Below are 18930 nucleotides of genomic sequence, written 5' to 3'. Positions count from 1 at the left end.
TGTGAGCAGGAACTATGTTACTCATCCACGTAGTCTGCCGTGATAAATGTCTGCTGGACTGAATGAACGTAGCACCACCTAAGTGAAGTATTAAGGATAATCAGTGAGCTATAGACTGGTGTGGTTGGGTTCACAGAATTATAGAGAATAAAAGGTAGATTCCATGAGCAAGGTAGAGCACAGTAATCTCAGAGGTTCAGGATGTGCAGGAGAGGCATGCATGGGAAGTGACACCATCAGTCGTCTGTTCCTACAGGTATCTTGTCATTGTTTGACAAGGCAAAATCACTGGCATCAGGGCATTCACCCTGTTAAACACCTTCAGCAGCTGTAGCCGTGGCCTTTGACGTGCAGCAGAGGACAAACTTCCTATTTATCACAATTAGGGATTGAAGTGGACCATTAATATCTTGCATTTTGAAATCGTGTACTATTCGTGTTAGAGGTTATATTATGATTATAAATATTTGATAAGGTCAGATATAACTGACTTTATCTGCATCCTGATAAGAGATGGAATGAGAGTCAGAGTAAATCACATCTAATAGAAAATGGAGGTATGATTTTTTTTCCTGCCCTTCCTGTAATACCATGAACCTCTTTATTAGAAATGCTGTTTCTTTAGATTTTACTTCTAAAAGTAAAATCCTCCCAGTGGTATAGTTTTCATTTGGATTGATGCCTTTCATCTCCACCTGATGGTTGATTTCAGAATCTCCTCTGTTCCTCCCCACACCCCCTCTGCCTTAGTGAGCTGTAAGCTTGGGGCTGGGACCTTGTAGACAAGCAGCGGCGAGAGGCAGACAGCTCCAGCTGCTGGAGAGTTCTTCCTCACTCAGTTAAAATTTGCCCCAGGAAGTTTACAGAAAAACCTTCTGCCTGTGTCAGTGGGTCATTTCCATTACTAGTCTGCAATTTTCCGTATGAAATATAAACGCACTGAAGACTGTTCCCTTAGAGAAGCTGCAGGTGCATGTGATCCCCCAGAGTCTGTCTCATGGTTCAGCTCAAAAATGTGTTGAATTCAGTGAATAAAAGAATGTGTTTGAAACCCCTCACCGTGAAGGTATGCTTTAAAAAATGTTAAAACAAGTGTGAAGTCCCACAGATAATTACACATTCAATGTAGAAAAATTAGGGAATAAAAATAAGACAAAAAGAAAAAGAATTGCTTCCTTCTTTCCAGGGTGTATTTTTTTTAGGTTCCAATACGAGCTTTATAATTGACTAATGGTTTTACATTTTATTTCCTTGAAAGGTAGTACTACAGAAAATAATAAGTACATAAATGAAGTATTTAGAGGACAAAAATAAAAACCACTTACTGTATCTACTAGTTGATTGGAAGCTACTGATAAGTCAGATTGGAAATTAACTAAAAAAACTGATTTTTCAGAAGCTCAACTTGGGCACAGTAGGTGACTTTGCTTTCATCCTGTGGGTGAGACTGCTGGAAAGATGGAGACTTCTGCTTCAAGCTTTTCTCCTTTTTTTCTAGAAACGTTATTGTGGTTCCTCCTTTTCCCCTTTGACAAGATAATTTTGAAGCAAATGTACAGACATAAAAGCAACAAAAATGAGTGGACTCAGTAGTTAGGAGGATTTTTAAAAGTGAGCTTATTGCTGGGAGGCCCTTGTATTGTGACTTTTTTTTTTTTTGTAGAGACAGAGTCTCACTGTACCGCCCTCGGGTAGAGTGCCATGACGTCACACGGCTCACAGCAACCTCTAACTCTTGGGCTTACGCGATTCTCTTGCCTCAGCCTCCCGAGCAGCTGGGACTACAGGCACCCGCCACAACGCCCGGCTATTTTTTTGTTGCAGTTTGGCCGGGGCTGGGTTTGAACCCACCACCCTCGGCATATGGGGCCGGCGCCCTACTCACTGAGCCACAGGTGCTGCCCTGTGTTATGACTTTTATAAAAAAGAGAGGACAGGAACCTTCCTCTGGACAGACCTCAATAAATATCAAAAGAGAAAAAGTGGATAAAACATGTTTCCTGATATTTCAGTGTCCCACCTTGTAAACATTTAGAATGTTTCTCTATTTATGCTGATTCTTTTCAGCAAATTTTTGGATTTTATGTGTATTTGAACATTAGGAGAAATAGTTGAGAAGGATTATTTGCTTAGCCAGAGTAAGAACTTTCTGGAAAATTCTGCTGCTGAGTGTCCTGTGTCTTACCATCTTCCCTTTGATGGGAAGCAGTAAGTACGAGCCTAAGAACCAAATAGTAAAGTTGGTTTGGATTATGAATATTGAAAAGCTTGGTGCTAAGGCTAAATGACCAGCATTTTTTTATTCTTTCAGAAGACCAGATTAAAAGTGTTCTAGGAGCAGTAGGTTGTAAAATGCTTTTTTGCATAATGAAAGCAACTTTATTTTTTCCCATATGGTAGGACATTTGAATACATTCTGAAAAATAAAACCAAAAACTACTTTAATCTGAAATATTTTATACTTGATACGCTATAAATTAATTATAGACTTACACTTTTGGGGTTTGGTTTTGTAATTTCCTTAACAATATGTGTAGACGGGTGTGGTTCATGATCTTTTGCATCTGGACATATGTCAAGGTGGCCTGTGACGTGAAGGTACCTGCCTTACCCTGGCCAAGTGGTGTTTCGAAGAAGTGTTAGCATTCATCTATTTCAGCTTTGGAATTTTACGTTTGTATAAGAACTCTGTTAAAGGTTGCATTAGCATTTTTAAAATTGAGGATATTAAGACTATCAACTGTGGCCGTGCCTGTGGCTCAATGAGTAGGGTGCTGGCCCAATGTACCGAGGGCGGCGGGTTCAAACCCAGCCCCGGCCAAACTGCAACAAAAGAATAGCCAGGTGTTGTGGCAGGCACCAGTCCCAGCTACTTGGGAGGCTGAGGCAAGGGAATTGTCTAAGCACAAGAGCTGGAGGTTGCTGTGAGCTGTGACACCATGGCACTCTACCAAGAGTGACAAAGTGAGACTCTGTTTCTAAAAAACAAACCAAAAGACCATCAACTGTGTTTTGTTACTAAATAAAAATCTGTGGAGGCTGGGTATGGGGCTCACACCTATAATCCTAGCACTCTGAAAGGCCGAAGTGGAGGTAGGAGGGTTACTGGAGCTCAGGATTTTGAGACCAGCCTGAATAAGAGTAAGACTCTGTCTTTACTAAAAATAGAAAACTTAGCCAGGCATGGTGACACTTGCCTGTAGTCCCAGCTACTTCGGAGGCTGAGATGAGAATTGCTTAAACCTAGGAGTTCGAGGTTTCTGTGAGCTAGGCTGATGCCATGGCACTCTAGCCTGGGCAACAGAGTGAGACTCTGTCTCAAAAAAAAAAAAAAAAGAAAAAAGAAAAGAAAAAGAAAAATTTATGGAAAGGGAAAAACTTCTTTTCAGAGTATGTATAGTGATTAGAATAGTTTAAATGTTTAAAGATTTAGAATGAATCTTAAAATTATTTCATAATAGCGACTTTAAATTTTTATCTTCTTTCATAATAACAGTAAATCTGGTAATTTATTTCATTTGCTTCACTCAGAACCACCATAATAATTTCACCACAGAATGAGTTTGTTTTCTTTCTTTTTTTTTTTTTTTTTGTGGAGACAGAGTCTCACTTTATGGCCCTCGGTAGAGTGCCGTGGCCTCACACAGCTCACAGCAACCTCCAACTCCTGGGCTTAAGCGATTCTCTTGCCTCAGCCTCCCGAGCAGCTGGGACTACAGGCGCCGCCACAACACCCGGCTATTTTTTGGTTGCAGTTTGGTCGTGGCCGGGTTTGAACCCACCACCCTCAGTATATGGGGCCGGCGCCTTACCGACTGAGCCACAGGCGCTGCCCTAGAATGAGTTTATTTTCTAATAAAAAGACGACTCTATCAGACCCTGTGATTTCACGCCCATTCCGTTTCCCTATTCCATACATAGGCTGGGAGAAGATCCAGTTCTGTCATGAACTTTTTTCATCTGCTGGTCAAATGATCTTTCTCGTCCTTCTTGGAATTGTTTTATTTAAAGCACAGCAATTGTGTTGTAGTGGCTTATTAGTTGGGCAGGAGTCGCATTGTCTTGGCTAGGTAGCTGAGGATTGATCATTTGCAGAACAAGATGACCTGATTGTGTAGGCTGTGGTGACACTAATGAGGGGCAGGGGCCTGTCAGAAGGGGGCTCATCAGTTCACCTGTCCGTCTCCCGTCAGAGGCACATGGAGGCCGGCCTTGGTTGCTGAGTGGTCCTGCTTAATGCCGTCCTCTGGTTCCCATAAAAGAACCGGACAATTCAGATCTCTCTCTCTGGCTGCGTGAAGGGCTTCTTTTTACATAGTTAACCAAGGTTTTAGTTACTTAACCCAGCTTTAGGTTGTTTTCGTATTCTTTAATTTGGACTTCTAGTTGTTATTGAACATATATTGAATACCAAGCTATCTCACCAATTCAAACGACTTAGGAAAAGGGAAGGCAGTTTGATAGAACCATTTTCATAAATGTATGAAGTAAATTCTAATTAGCAGCATTATTTGTATGCCTATACCGTGTAAAGTTTATACTCAAGTCTATTTCTGCACAGTTAGCTGAATAAGCTTACTTTTTTTAACCAGAGAATTTCTTTATCGAAACTATTAATAACTTTTACCATGACATTCTACATACAGAATAAACTTACTTTATTTTATTTTATTTTTTAATCATATCTGTATTAGAATATTTATTTATTTACTTATTTTTTCTTTTATTGTTAAATCATAGCTGTGTACATTAGTGCAATCGCCTGGACCCATTCTAAGATGCACCATAGATGTGGCCCCACCCATTACTCTCCCTCCACCAAAACCTCCCGCCTCCCTTCCCCTTCCTTGGCCCTTTCCTCATAGTCTTGTGCTATAGTTGGGTTATAGCCTTCATGTGAAAGTTATAATTTAGCTTCATAGTAGGGCTGAGTACATTGGATACTTTTTCTTCCATTCCTGAGATACTTCGCTAAGAAGAATATGTTCCAGCTCCATCCATGTAAACATGAAAGAGGTAAAGTCTCCATCTTTCTTTAAGGCTGCATAATATTCCATGGTGTACATGTACCACAGTTTACTAGTTCATTCGTGGGTCGATGGGCACTTGAGCTTCTTCCATGACTTAGCAATTATGAATTGGGCTGCAGCAAACATTCTGGTACAGATGTCTTTGTTATATTGTGACTTTTGGTCTTCTGGGTATAAACCTAGTAAAGGAATTATAGGATCAAATGGCAGGTCTATTTTTAGGTCTCTAAGTATTCTCCAAACATCCTTCCAGAAGGAACGTATTAGTGTGCATTCCCACCAGCAGTGTAGAAGTGTGCCCTTTTCTCCACATCCATGCCAACATTTCTGGTTTTGGGATTTTGTTATGTGGGCTACTCTTATGGGGGTTAGGTGATATCTCAGAGTAGTTTTGATTTGCATTTCTCTGATGATTAAGGATGATGATCTTTTTTTCATGTGTTTGTAGATTGTGCGTCGGTCTTCTTTAGAGAAGTTTCTCTTCAAGTCCCTTGCCCACCCTGAGATGGGGTCAGCGTGTTCTTTTCTTGTTCATATGTTTGAGTTCTATGTGGATTCTGGTTATTAGACCTTTATCGGAGGTATAACCTGCAAATATTTTCTCCCATTCTGAGGGCTGTCTGCTTGCTTTACTCACTATGTTCTTGGCTGTGCAGAAGCTTTTTAGTTTGATCAGGTCCCAGTAGTGTATTTTTGATACTGCTTCAATTGCCTGGGGAGTCCTCCTCATAAAATATTCACCCAGGCCGATTCCTTCAAGAGTTTTCCTGCACTTTCTTCAAGTATTTTTATAGTTTCATGTCTTAAGTTTAAATGTTTTATCCAGTGAGAGTTTATCTTAGTTAATGGTGAAAGGTGTGGGTCCAGTTTCAATCTTCTACAGGTTGCCAGCCAGTTTACCCAGCACCATTTGTTAAATAGGGAATCTTTTCCCCACTGAATGTTTTTAATTGGCTTGTCAAAGATCAAATAACGGTAAGTAGCTGGATCCATTTCTTGGTTCTCTATTCTGTTCCAGACATCTACTTCTCTGCTTTTGTGCCAGTACCATGCTGTTTTGATTACTATGGATTTATAGTACAGTCTCAGGTCTGGTAGCGTGATTCCTCCTGCTTTGTTTTTATTGCTCAGTAATGTTTTGGCTATTCAAGGTTTTTTCTGATCCCATATAAAACGAAGTATTATTTTTTCAAGATCTTTAAAGTATGACAATGGAGCTTTAATAGGAATTGCATTAAAATTATATATTGCTTTGGGCAGTATGGACATTTTAACAATGTTGATTCTTCCCAGCCATGAGCATGGTATGTTTTTCCATCTGTTAACATCTTCGGCTATTTCTTTTCTTAGAGTTTCATAGTTCTCTTTGTAGAGATCTTTCACGTCCTTTGTTAGGTATACTCCCAAATATTTCATCTTCTTTGGCACTACTGTGAAAGGAATAGAGTCCTTGACTGTTTGTTCGGCTTGGTTATTGTTGGTATATATAAAGGCTACAGATTTATGGGTGTTGATTTTGTAGCCTGAGACATTGCTATATTCCTTGATCACTTCTAAAAGTTTTGTAGTAGAATCCCTAGTGTTTTCCAGATATACGATAATATCAACTGCGAAGAGTGAAAGTTTGATCTCTTCTGACCCTATGTGGATACCCTTGATCGCCTTTTCTTCCGTAATTGAAATGGCTAAAACTTCCATTACAATGTTAAAGAGCAATGGAGACAGTGGGCAACCTTGCCTGGTTCCTGATCTAAGTGGAAATGATTTCAATTTAACTCCATTCGATACCATATTGGCTGTGGGTTTGCTGTAGATGGCCTCTATTAGTTTAAGAAATGTCCCTTCTATACCAATTTTCTTAAGTGCTCTGATCATGAAGGGATGCTGGATATTATCAAAAGCTTTTTCCACATCAATTGAAAGAATCATATGGTCTTTATTTTTAAGTTTGTTTATGTGTTGAATTACATTTATAGATTTACGTATATTGAACCAGCCTTGAGACCCTGGGATAAATCCCACTTGGTCATGGTGTATAATTTTTTTGATGTGTTGTTGGATTCTGTTTGTTAGGATCTTATTGAGTATTTTAGCATTTATATTCATTAGTGATATTGGTCTATAATTTTCTTTTCTTGTTGGATCTTTCCCTGGTTTGGGGATCAAGGTGATGTTTGCTTCGTAGAATGTGCTGGTAATATTCCTTCTTTTTCTATATTTTGGAAGAGGTTTAGTAGTATAGGTACTAGTTCTTTAAATGTTTGGTAGAATTCTGACGTAAAGCCATCTGGTCCTGGGCTTTTCTTTTTAGGGAGATTTTGTATAGTTGATGCTATTTCAGAACTTGATATAGGCCTGTTCAACATTTCCACTTCGTTCTGGCTAAGTCTTGGTAGGTGGCGTGCTTCCAGGTATTGGTCGATTTCTTTCAGATTTTCATATTTGTGAGAGTAGAGTTTCTTGTAGTATTCATTAAGGATTTTTTGAATTTCTTTTTTTTTTTTTTGGCCGGGGCTAGGTTTGAACCCGCCACCTCCGGCATATGGGACCGGCGCCCTACTCCTTGAGCCACAGGCGCCGCCCGGATTTTTTGAATTTCTGAGGGGTCTGTTTTTATTTCATCATTACCATTTCTGATTGATGAAATTAGAGATTTTACTCTTTTTTTTCAGGTTAGGTTGGCCAAAGGTTAATCTATTTTATTGATCTTTTCAAAAAAACAGCTTTTGGATTTATTGATCTGTTGTATAATTCTTTTGTTTTCAATTTCATTTAATTCTGCTCTGATTTTGGTTATTTCTTTTCTTCTGCTGCGTTTGGGGTTGAAGTGTTCTCTTTCCAGTTGCTTGAGATGTTCCATTAAGTATTGACTTCCTCTCTTTCCGTTTTCTTGAGGAAGGCTTGCAGTGCTATAAATTTCCCTCTTAGGACTGCCTTTGCAGTATCCCAGAGGTTCTGGTAATTCATGTCTTGATTGTTGTTTTGTTCCAAAAATATGGTGATTTCCTTCTTAATCTCGTCTATAACCCATGTATCCTTCATCATAAGGTTGTTTAGCTTCCATGTTTTTGTATGGGTATGCAGGTTCCTGTTGTTAATTTAGTTCAACTTTTATTCCATGATGGTCTGAGAAGATGCAAGGAATAATTTCTATTTTTTTAGATACACTGAGGTTAGATTTGTGGCCTAGGATGTGGTAGATTTTGGAGTATGTTCCATGGGCTGATGAGAAGAATGTGTATTCAGTTTTGTTGGGATGAAATGTTCTGTAGATGTCTGTTAAGTCCAGATGTTGAATGGTTGAGTTTAAATCTAAAATTTCTTTGCTTAGCTTTTTTTTGGAGGATCTATCCAGGACTGCTAAAGGGGTGTTAAAATCTCCAAGTACTGTGGAAGTGGAGGAAATCGAGTTGCTCATGTCTGTTAGAGTTTCTCTTATAAATCGAGGTGCGTTGTGGTTGGGTGCATAAATATTAATACTTGAGATCTCATCATATTGTTACCTTTAACAAATATGAAGTGTCCATCCTTATCCTTAATTATTTTGGTTGGTTTAAAGCCTATTGCGTCTGCGAACAGGATTGCAACGCCTGCTTTTTTCTGCTTTCCATTTGCCTGGAATATAGATGACCATCCCTTCACCTTGAGTCTATATCTGTCCTTTAATGTAAGATGCGATTCTAGGATGCAGCAGATATCTGGCTTGAGTTTTTGTATCCAGTCCGCCAACCTATGCCCCTTTAGAGGACACTTTAAACCATTCACATTAATTGAGAGTATTGATAAGCCTTTCGAGAGACCGGTGGACATTTTTAATCCTTTTGCGACTGTGGAAGTTGGAATTTGATCAAAAATTTTTTGGGTGGGTTTACTTTTGTGGTGGAGAATTATGCTGGTCTTTATGGAGGATAGGTCTAAGAATGTCCTGGAGAGCTGGTTTAGTTTTGGCAGATTTCTTCAACATGTGAATGTCGTTGAAGTGTTTAATTTCTCTGTCATAAATGAAGCTCAGTTTAGCTGCATACAAGATCCTGGGTTGAAAGTTATTTTGTTTTAGGAGATTAAAAGTCGATGACCATCCTTTTCTAGCTTGAAAGGTTTCAGCAGAGAGATCTGCAGTTATTCTGATATTCTTCCCCTTGTAGGTAATGGTTTTCTTTCGTCTGGCAGCTTTCAGCATTTTCTCCTTCATATTAACTTTAGTGAAATTGATTATGATGTGTCTGGGGGATGTCTTATTTGGGTTGAGTCATGCTGGAGTTCTGAAACTGTCTGCTATCTGAATTTTGGAATCTCTTGGCATGTCTGGAAAGTTCTCCTTCATAATCTCATGGAGAAGAGACTCTGTGCCTTGTGAAGCCACTTCGTCACTTTTGGGGATCCCTATAAGACAAATATTGGTTTTCTTCAGATTATCTGAGAGCTCTCTGAGAGAGTGGTCTATTTTTGCTCTCCATTTCTCTTCTTCTTTGAAGGTTTGGGAGCGTCCGAAAGCTTTGTCTTCAGTGTCAGAAATCCTTTCTTCTGCTTGCTCCATTCTGTTCCTGAGGGATTCTACTGTGTTTCTCAGATCTTTGAGGGATGCAACTTTTTGTCTCAATGTGTCGAAATCTTTGGTCATTTGGTCTTTGAATCCGTTGAATTCTTGAGATAACTTTTGGAATTCTAATTTGATCTTATTTGCTATCCAGATCCTGAATTCAATTTCTGACATCTCAGCTATTTGTTTGTGCATGGGGTCTTGTGCTGTGTCTGCCCCATTGATCCTTGGGGGAGTTGATCTACTCTGATTATTCATATTGCCAGAGTTTTTCTGTTGATATCGCCTCATGATTGTTTTTCACCGTTGCCTCTGGCTGTCCTCAGAGTTGGGGAGGTGTCTCTCCAAGATTAGACCCCAGCGGGATCACTCTATTGTTGCTGGATCTTTGTAGGGAGTGACCCTGTGTAGTTCCTTTGGGGCTGCTCTAGCTAGGGAGTTTTCTTTGTGGAAGCAGCTCCGGTTTGTGACACACCCAGATCCAGCAACAGGGCTGGGGGTGGTGCGCATGGTTCTGGGAGTGCCAGGCGCCCAGTGACTTTGGCACATAGAGCCCAAGGCTCCAGCAGTCTCTGGCCAGGAGAAGAGCTCTGTGCAGAGGCAGGGAGGGCTCCAAAGGGCATGCAGCTACCAGAGTCCCTGTCCAGATGAACAGGCTAGTGTGGAAGCTGGGAGGACACAGCAGGAAGGACGCAGGGTTGCGTGGCTCCCGCAGTTCCTGGTCAGGGAATGTGGAGTCCTGGTGGGTGTGGGTCACTGGTTGGGGGTCGCTGCATAGCTCTTATGGAGGTCTGGGCGGCGCTAAGCCCAGGAGTTTGAGGTTGCTATGAGCTGTGACGTCATGGCACTCTACCCAGGGCAACAGCCCAAGGCTCCGGTGTGCCAAAACCGTCTCACTCTGCCCCTAAGGATTACGGCTGTAAGGCAGCTCAGTCCCCGCCTTTAGGCTGCTCAGTCAGTAGGTTACTTTCACCCGCCCAATCCTTGCTCTGAGACAGTGAGGGCGGAGCTTGCCGGGGCAGTTCTTTCACAATGGCTTCCTGCGCCTGGCTCAGACTGGGGCCCCAGATAATGCCCAAAGTTGTCCACACTCCTGCTCAAGCTCTCCCCAAGGAAGTTCAACTGAGTGCCAAGTCCAAGAACACCGAAACAGTTCACAGGTAAGGCCTTTCTGGTTTGCAGTCTCACTGCTCCTTGTACTTAACGGTTGCTGGCGTGATTAGGTCGATCGAACACTCGGAACCACTTGCCAGTTTTCCACTGTTTTTGTCCTCCTCTTGGGGTCCAGAAGTCCCTTGCTGGCTCCCTGTATCCTCAAAGGGATGATTATAGGCAGATTCCACCGGCCAGAGACGTCTGGAGTCTTGTCTCCCCAGACTCGCTGTTCCCAGTTACAGGGAAGCTGTTACTCGACCACCATCTTTAATCTCTCAGTCTCAGAATAAACTTACTTTAAACTTACTTTTTCATATACCTCAAAAGATTTTGAATTCCACATTAGGAGACACCAAAGTGATAAGGTTTTACAATCTAGAATTTAGTGCACCCTTGTGAATTTGAAATTATATAATTAATATTTAAAGATCCTTATCTACGATATTACATGGTTTGAAGAATTTTCTGTGTTTGTGACTGGCTACTTTCTAAGTAATGTGTCAATCTCTATTTTTGATAATTAAATAAAATTAACATGGGACTGTTATGTTCCTGTAGAATATAGTTTGATGGTGTGGCACCTGTGGCTCAGTGAGTAGGGCACCAGCCTCATATACTGAGGGTGGTGGGTTCAAACCCGGCCCTGGCCAAATTGCAACAAAAAAATATTCGGGTGTTATGGCGGGCACCTGTTGTCCCAGGTACTCGGGAGGCTGAAGCAAGAGAATTGCCTAAGCCCAAGAGCTGGAGGTTGCTGTGAGCTGGCTGTGATGCCACAGCACTCTACTGTGGACGATAAAGTGAGACTCAAAAAAAGAATATAGTTTGATCCTAAGAGCTATTTATTAGTCATTGGGTTATAATACACATACTAGGAGTAGTGCTTTTTTTGAATAATAATCTGAGAGGGAATGCTTTATGTAGCTTAACATTTCAATTTATAATAACACTCAGAGCATTCAGCTGTACATTTAGACTGCAGAGATTATCCGATTAAAAACCGTGGATCCAGGGCGGCGCCTGTGGCTCAGTGAGTAAGGCGCCGGCCCCATATGCCGAGGGTGGCGGGTTCAAACCCGGCCCCGGCCAAACTGCAGCAACAACAACAACAACAAAAATAGCCGGGCGTTGTGGCGGGCGCCTGTAGTCCCAGCTACTCGGGAGGCTGAGGCAAGAGAATCGCGTAAGCCCAAGAGTTAGAGGTTGCTGTGAGCCGTGTGACGCCACGGCACTCTACCAAGGGCGGTACAGTGAGACTCTGTCTCTAAAAAAAAAAAAAAAAGCCGTGGATCCAGAGATTTGCTAACATTTTAAATTCTTTTTGAATTATCTAGAAAACAAAACTCTGGTAACCATGGCTGAAACACAAGTTAGGTGTGGTTTTCTCTCTTAACTGTTATGTGACTGGGTTGGTTTCCTGAGAGCATCTTTCAGCCAGGGACAGAAGGCCCCTCAGAACAAAGAAATAATTATTTGTAGAGGTTTGCTCAGAGAAATGAGAAAAAGGGTCTTTCTGTATGCTTGTACAGGCCATTCCCCACTCTGGAACTCCCACCTCATGGTGGCTGCAAATGTGAGGTTTTAATGTTGCAGTTTAAATGTTGTTGAATTTCTGGTTTGTTAGAACCTTGAGTTTTGACCTTCAGTGTAGAACTTGTCAGCTGGCTTGGTTATGAAAATCAAGCTATTTGTGATAAGAGCTTCTAGTGTGATTTGCTTTTATATACAAGGTGTCCGTGAAGTTCATGTGCAATTTAAAATAGATTGCACACGAACTTTGCCCTGTATTTTGTCTTTGTATGTATTCCAGGTGTCTGATTTAGTTTCAACATTTGAGGGAATAGACGATATATGGTATTAGAGTTTTGCAGGAGATGAATGTGGATGTATTGGCATATGCAGAGATTGATTTTTTGAAACAGTCTCAAGCTGTCGCCTTGGGTGTAAAGTGCTGTGGCATCATAGCTCACAGCAACCTCCAACTTGGGCTCAAGCTGCTCTTGCCTCAGTTTTTCTGTTTTTAGTAGAAACGGGATCTTGCTTTTGCTCAGGCTGATCTCGAACTGAGCTCAAGCAATCCACCCACCAAGGCCTCCCACAGTGCTAGGATTACAGGCGTGAGCTGGCAGAAATTGATTTTAAGTTGTTCTTGTTGAGTATGAGGTCTGACAATTAAGTTTGCAGACATTCTAGAAAAAATGCTTCATACCTCATTGCTGAGTATCACTACAGTCACCTTCAAAAGTGCTCCCCCTGGTAAGCTGTATACTGATGGCAGCACCTAGTCCACCCTTCAAAGCAGTTTTGGGGACTAGGTGCAGTGGCTCATGCCTGTAGTCCTAGCATTCGGGAGGCCAAGGCAGGTGGATTGCTTGAGCTCAGGAGTTTGAGACCAGCCTGAGCAAGAGTGAGACCCCCAACTCTACTAAAAATAGAAAGATGAGCTGGGCTTGGTGGTGGGCACCCGTAGAACTAGCTACTTGGGAGGTGAGGCAAGAGGATTGCTTGAACCCAAGAGTTTGAGTGTGGTGTGAGCTATGATGCCATGGCACTCTACCCAGGGAGACAGAAGTGAGACTCTGTCTCCAAAAAAAAAAAAAGCAATTTTGGAACTCCTTTTCTGGAATGGCCATCAGAGCTGTTCTCATATGAGGTCTGACAATTAAGTTCTTGAACTTGCCAATGTGTGCTTTTCTTGGCAGCACTGATCAAACAACCCACTAAGGTATCATAACCTTGGTACACCAGCGTCTCACTGCTGTGTTTGTGTTGGGCTGTGGTGGTGTCTTGCTGAGTGGCATTCATTATTGTTGTAGAGTATTTTTGTGTGTTGTATGCCAACAGCTTTGATGGCCATTCCAGAAAAACAGTTCCGACATTCTTTGAAGGGTGGACTAGGTACTGGTGTCTGTGCATAACTTCCCAAGGCAGTCTTTCAAAGGTAGCCAGAGGGAGGCTTGGCGCCTGTGGCTCAAGTGGCCAAGGCGCCGCCACATACACCTGAGCTGGTGAGTTCAAATCCAGCCTGGGGCCTGCCAAACAATGATGGCTGCAACCAAAAAAAAAAAAAAAATAGCCAGGCGTTGTGGCAGGCACCTATAGTCCCAGCTACTTGGGAGATGGAAGCAGGAGAATCACTTGAGCCCAGGAGTTCGAGGTTGCTGTGAGCTGTGATGCCACAGCACTCTGCCCCAGGCGAAAGCTTGAGGTTCTGTCTCAAAAAAAAAAAAAAAGGTGGCCATAGAGATATTCAGCAGTGATGTATATGACAGCTTTCCTAGAATGAGTTCACAGACTTAATTGTCAGATCCTTGTATGTTATTTTTTTCTGAATGTTAGTAGTTGGTGACTTCCCATTTTACGGACTGAAAAATCCAGTCTGTGTAAATGTACTTCTCTGGGGTTGATGACATGAGAAATTAGCATGGTGCAAGTTGTTTGTTATTCTTTGTGGCTTTACAAATGAAGTCATTTTTTTTTTTTTTTTTTTTTGTAGAGACAGAGTCTCACTTTATGGCCCTCGGTAGAGTGCCGTGGCCTCACACAGCTCACAGCAACCTCCAACTCCTGGGCTTAAGCGATTCTCTTGCCTCAGCCTCCCGAGTAGCTGGGACTACAGGCGCCCGCCACAACGCCCGGCTATTTTTTGGTTGCAGTTCACCGGGGCCAGGTTTGAACCCGCCACCCTCTGTATATGGGGCTGGCGCCTTACCGACTGAGCCATAGGCGCCGCCCCACAAATGAAGTCATTTTTATTAGGACAGCATGAAAATGAATTTAAGGTTTGGGGAATTTTCTTTTTAGTGTGTTGTTTAAAGTTGACCACACCTCTTCATCCTTTTTTTTCTTTTTTTTTTTTTTTGCAGTTTTTGGCCTGGGCCCAGTTTGAACCCACCACCTCTGGTATATGGGCCTGGTGCCCTACTCCTTTGAGCCACAGGTGCCGCCCTCTTCATCCTTTTTTTAAAAGTTTATTTCTTTTTTTCTTATTTGTATTTTATTTTTTTGAGACAGAATCTTACTTTGTCACACTCAGTAGAGTACCATAACGTCATAGCTCACATCAACTTCAAACTGCTGGGCTCAAGTGATCCTCTTGCCTCAGCCTCCTGAGTAGCTGGGATTACTGGCATGCATCACCAGAACTGGCTAGTTTTTCTATTTTTAGTAGTGATTGGGGGGGGGGTGTCTCTTTTTTTTCTTCTTTTTAAGACGGAGTCTTCTTCTGTTGCCCTGGGTAGAGTGAGGTGGCATCATAGCCCACAGCAACCTCAAACTATTTGGGCTCAAGCGATTCTCTTGCCTCAGCCTCCCAAGTAGCTGAGGCTACAGGCACCCACCACAACGTCCGGCTATTTTTAAAGCAGTGTCCCACTCTTGCTCAGGTTGGTCTGGAACTCCTGAGCTCAAGCAATCCACCTGCCTTGGCTTCCCAGAGTGCTAGGATTACAGGTGTGAGCCACTGGGCCCAGCCTCCTTTTTTAGTTTTTAAAGTCTTCTCTTTCTGACCAACTAACCAACCCACATCTTAATTCTTTTCTCTGATTTCTTGAATGTGACAAAAAATATCATGTGGACAAAAGCAGCATTCTGTCCTTTCCCACAGTGTTTTCTAGGTGAACTAGACTGTAATGACCGTGCAGGAAACTTGTTCACTGCGTGTGTGTTTGTGTCTCTATTTTGAAGAGTCAGACTTGAGCTAGGGAACTGTTGCCTTTACTGTATTATGAGTGAATAGCATGTGCTTTTCTGGCTCCTCCCTCACTTGTGCGGCTAGTGTCAGGTATCTGGCCTCAAAGATCTTTTCTGGGGGAGAGTTAGAGATGTGGGGTAGGGGCTTGGAGAGAAGTAATTCAATCAAAATTAATTTTAAAAAGGTCTGTTTTTGTTTTTATTTTTGTTGTGTGTGTCCAGGATTTAGAAGAATTCTGCTTTAAATTTTGCATCAATCACTTGACAGAAGTTACACAGACTGCAGCGTTTTGGCAAATGGACGGCCCTCTGCTAAAGGAGTTCATTGCTAAAGCCAGTAAATGTGGAGCCTTTAAGAACTGAAGCCCAAGGCTGCCGGGGTTTTATGTGAGTGCCCTGGGGCACTGCTGACCAGGTGTCCAGTTTGTTCTCCACACGAGTAACATGATTCTGCAGGTAAAAGAAGCATCAGATTGTTTTCCCCACGTCAGAGACACAGTCCTCTCTATAGGAATATATGAAAGCTGTATGGCTTTTCTTGAGCCTGTTTTAAACAGCTCTTGTTTCCAGATAGGTACACCTTCCATGTGGCCTTCCTTACATTTGGGCTGGGGCATTGTAAAAGGGGAAAAGTTTAGCTGTTCTTCGTTTTGTTTTCGTTTTTTTTGATTAGAGAAACTTCTGAACTTGAAAAGCAGAAGTTGCTGACAACTCTCCTGGATTACACATCAACAACCTTTTGATGTCAGGCGTTGTGATAGTTTGTGAATTGTGAAGTGAACGTAGCTGCTCTGAATCAAGGGTGCCGACCTGGGACTCCTCTGAGTGCTGCGTTAGCTGCTAGTCCAGGGTCCCAGCTGTGAGGGGACAGCTGCGCTTGTCTAAGGCTCTCACTTGTGTGCTTACGCTATTGATGACTTCTTTTAACTTCAAGGTGTATCAAAGTAATATTCAGTTTAACATGTTAAACCTACTGAAATGATAATTATGTAAAGATATATTTCCCGGTTAGCCAAGATTTCTCATAAGATTTCATTGCATAAAGAATAGTAATTTATAACTATCCATGACAAGTTGATAATGAAAACAACTTCTTTTGGGTAAAAGTGAGTATTACATAAATTAGAATCTCCACTACTTATTCAAATAAGATAGAATTTGAGATCTCAAATTTAAATTGCCCCCATTCTGCAGATGCTAACTGACATGCAGTGTGCTCTTGCCTCCTGCACTATGATTGCTGCTAAATCGTCCTGTCTGCAGGGTAGGACTTGAAGTGGTTCTTAAATCCAACTTTCTTACATGACTTACTGGAATTTATCTTCTTTATCTAGGCCCAATTCTATCAAAATTTGCTTATTTAAAAACTTCATCTCCTTTCACTGTTGATCTTCCTCTGCCTTTAACTGTTAGGTATATTTAGCATAATTTAGCCTTGAAAAAGAGGTCAAAATGCTGGTGTTCCTGGAAAGATCCTCTTAAAAGGTGGCTAGTCGTGCAACGTGACTTTGGGACGTCAGAGCATTCAACTCTTGAGTTTTATCACGTGTCCATTGTGTTCATACTGAGAAGATTTGTTTTGCTTTCTGGTCTGTGAACTCATCTGCATTTGTGTGAGCTCCCTTGGTGAATTTCTTCTCCTTGGATGGTCCCTCTTTTCAGCTTGAAGCCTGAATACATTTTCAGAGCCAGACTAACAAGCAGTGATGAACATGTGCTGTGGCTATTATTTTTAGCCGTGTTTTTAAACATATGTACGTTGGAGTGGAAGGGGGAGTGAGGCCCCAATGTAGGGGTCCATCAGTAGGAGGAATAAATTCAAAACTAGCAATCCCAGCCCCTTTTCTTGAGTATATCAAAATGATTGAAGCCCAGAGAATGACTGGGTTAGAATTGTAATGGTCACTGTCATGGTCACTCTGTAGGATCTGAACAGAACGAAGACATTGGTATGTTAACTATTGCTCTCTTACTTGAAAAACAACCTTCTTAAAAGCACAAATTATAAAATAGTAGATCCATTCAACAAATATTTACAGAGTTCCCAATATAGGTGAAGACCACGTCTCAGATTAGATGACTAAGTAGATTGTATGAGTTACGTATGGTAGTGAAGAGGGGAAGTCCTTCAGAAGTACTTCTGTACCTTTAATACACTCTTATTTTTCTACTTGGTTTTGTTGTTAATCATAGGAGGATATGAAACTAGTCTTTGAATTTTTTTCATCTGATATAATAACAGAAGGCAAATATTCCTATTTCTTAAAATAGCCCAAAATGTACTCTTGAACTTCTTACTGGAACAAGGTTTGATACTCTCATATGTGGGCTGTATTTATGTTATATTTAGAATGACATGTTAATAAAGTAACCCATTAAAAACAGGCTTGTAGAGTTGTTTTTCCCCTTCAGAAGTCATTAGTATATAGCCTTTAAAAGGAAGGAAATTCTGATGTGTGGTGCACCATGGTGAACTCTGAGGACATTACACTAAGCAGAAGCAGCTAGTCACAAAAAAGAAGTGCTTTTGGGCGGCACCTGTGGCTCAAGGAGTAGGGCGCTAGTCCCATATGCCGGAGGTGGCGGGTTCAAACCCAGCCCCGGCCAAAAACCACAAAAAAAAAAAAAAAAAAAAAAGAAATGGTTTTGTGTAAGTGCTACTCTACTGGAGTAGTCAAATACGTAAAGCAGGTTATGGTTGCCAGGGGCTGGGGACAGGGAGCAATGGGGAGTTGTTTGATGGGTACAGTTTAACTTTTGCAAGAGTTCTGCTCACGCCTATAATCCCAGCACTCTGGGAGGCCAAGGCAGGAGGATTGCATGACCTCAGGAGTTCAAGACCAGCCAGAGTTAAGAGCGAGACCCTATCTCTACTAAAAATAGAAAAACTAGCCATGTGTTGTGGTGGGCACTTGAAGTCCCAGCTAGTCGGGAGGCTGAGGCAAGAGGATTGCTTGAGCCCAAGAGTTTGAGGTTGCTGTGAGCTGGGAGCTGTGACACCATGGCACTCTGCCTAGCTTTTCATAACAGTAAATGAAAATTACATCAGGTTAACATGACAAGCAGTTCTGAAGCTTGTGCAACTATGTCGGGCAGCACCTGATGGGAAGACAGTGACCTCCCAGCCTCTCTTCAGAACACTGGGCTAGCCACACAAACAGAGGCTGAGGGTGGGAGGTGAGGAGCCTTCCAAAACTTACTGTAAGCAAGTTCGTTTGGTTAGAATGGGGAAAATAAGCCAGGAAATACTGGCAAGGGGAGCATGTGCGAGAGAGAACATGCACTCCCATGCTGTGTGAGGCACTGTGCTCTGGGCCTCACATGTATTTTATTTCGTGTCCATATTTTGTCCCATCAGGTAGGCAGAATTATTCTCAGAATAATTACTTTGATTAATGTTCTTCAGTAGGGATAGCTGAAGTATAGACACAAGTCTTGTATTTACCTACTTTATGACCCCAAACACATGTTGCTCCCTTGTGCCAAGTTACCTACTGTGAATGATAATTTTTT

General features: G+C 41.8%; 1 protein-coding gene across 2 annotated transcripts in view; it reads left to right on the top strand.

The window, feature by feature from the left end:
- RCBTB1 (RCC1 and BTB domain containing protein 1) overlaps positions 1–17819 on the top strand; it is a 59663-nt gene extending 41844 nt beyond the window's left edge. For both annotated transcript variants that reach the window (XM_053563746.1, XM_053563745.1), the window contains exon 12: positions 15640–17819. In XM_053563746.1, coding sequence (XP_053419721.1) covers positions 15640–15780 — 141 coding nt within the window. In that variant the 3' untranslated portion in view covers positions 15781–17819. The remainder of the gene's footprint in view (positions 1–15639) is intronic.
- Positions 17820–18930: the final 1111 nt, after the last annotated feature.

The sequence above is a fragment of the Nycticebus coucang genome, chromosome 15 (assembly GCF_027406575.1).
Source record: "Nycticebus coucang isolate mNycCou1 chromosome 15, mNycCou1.pri, whole genome shotgun sequence".
Lineage (NCBI taxonomy): Eukaryota > Metazoa > Chordata > Mammalia > Primates > Lorisidae > Nycticebus > Nycticebus coucang.
Note: the sequence above shows the minus strand (reverse complement) of the source record. Positions and strands in the feature narration are given on the sequence as shown.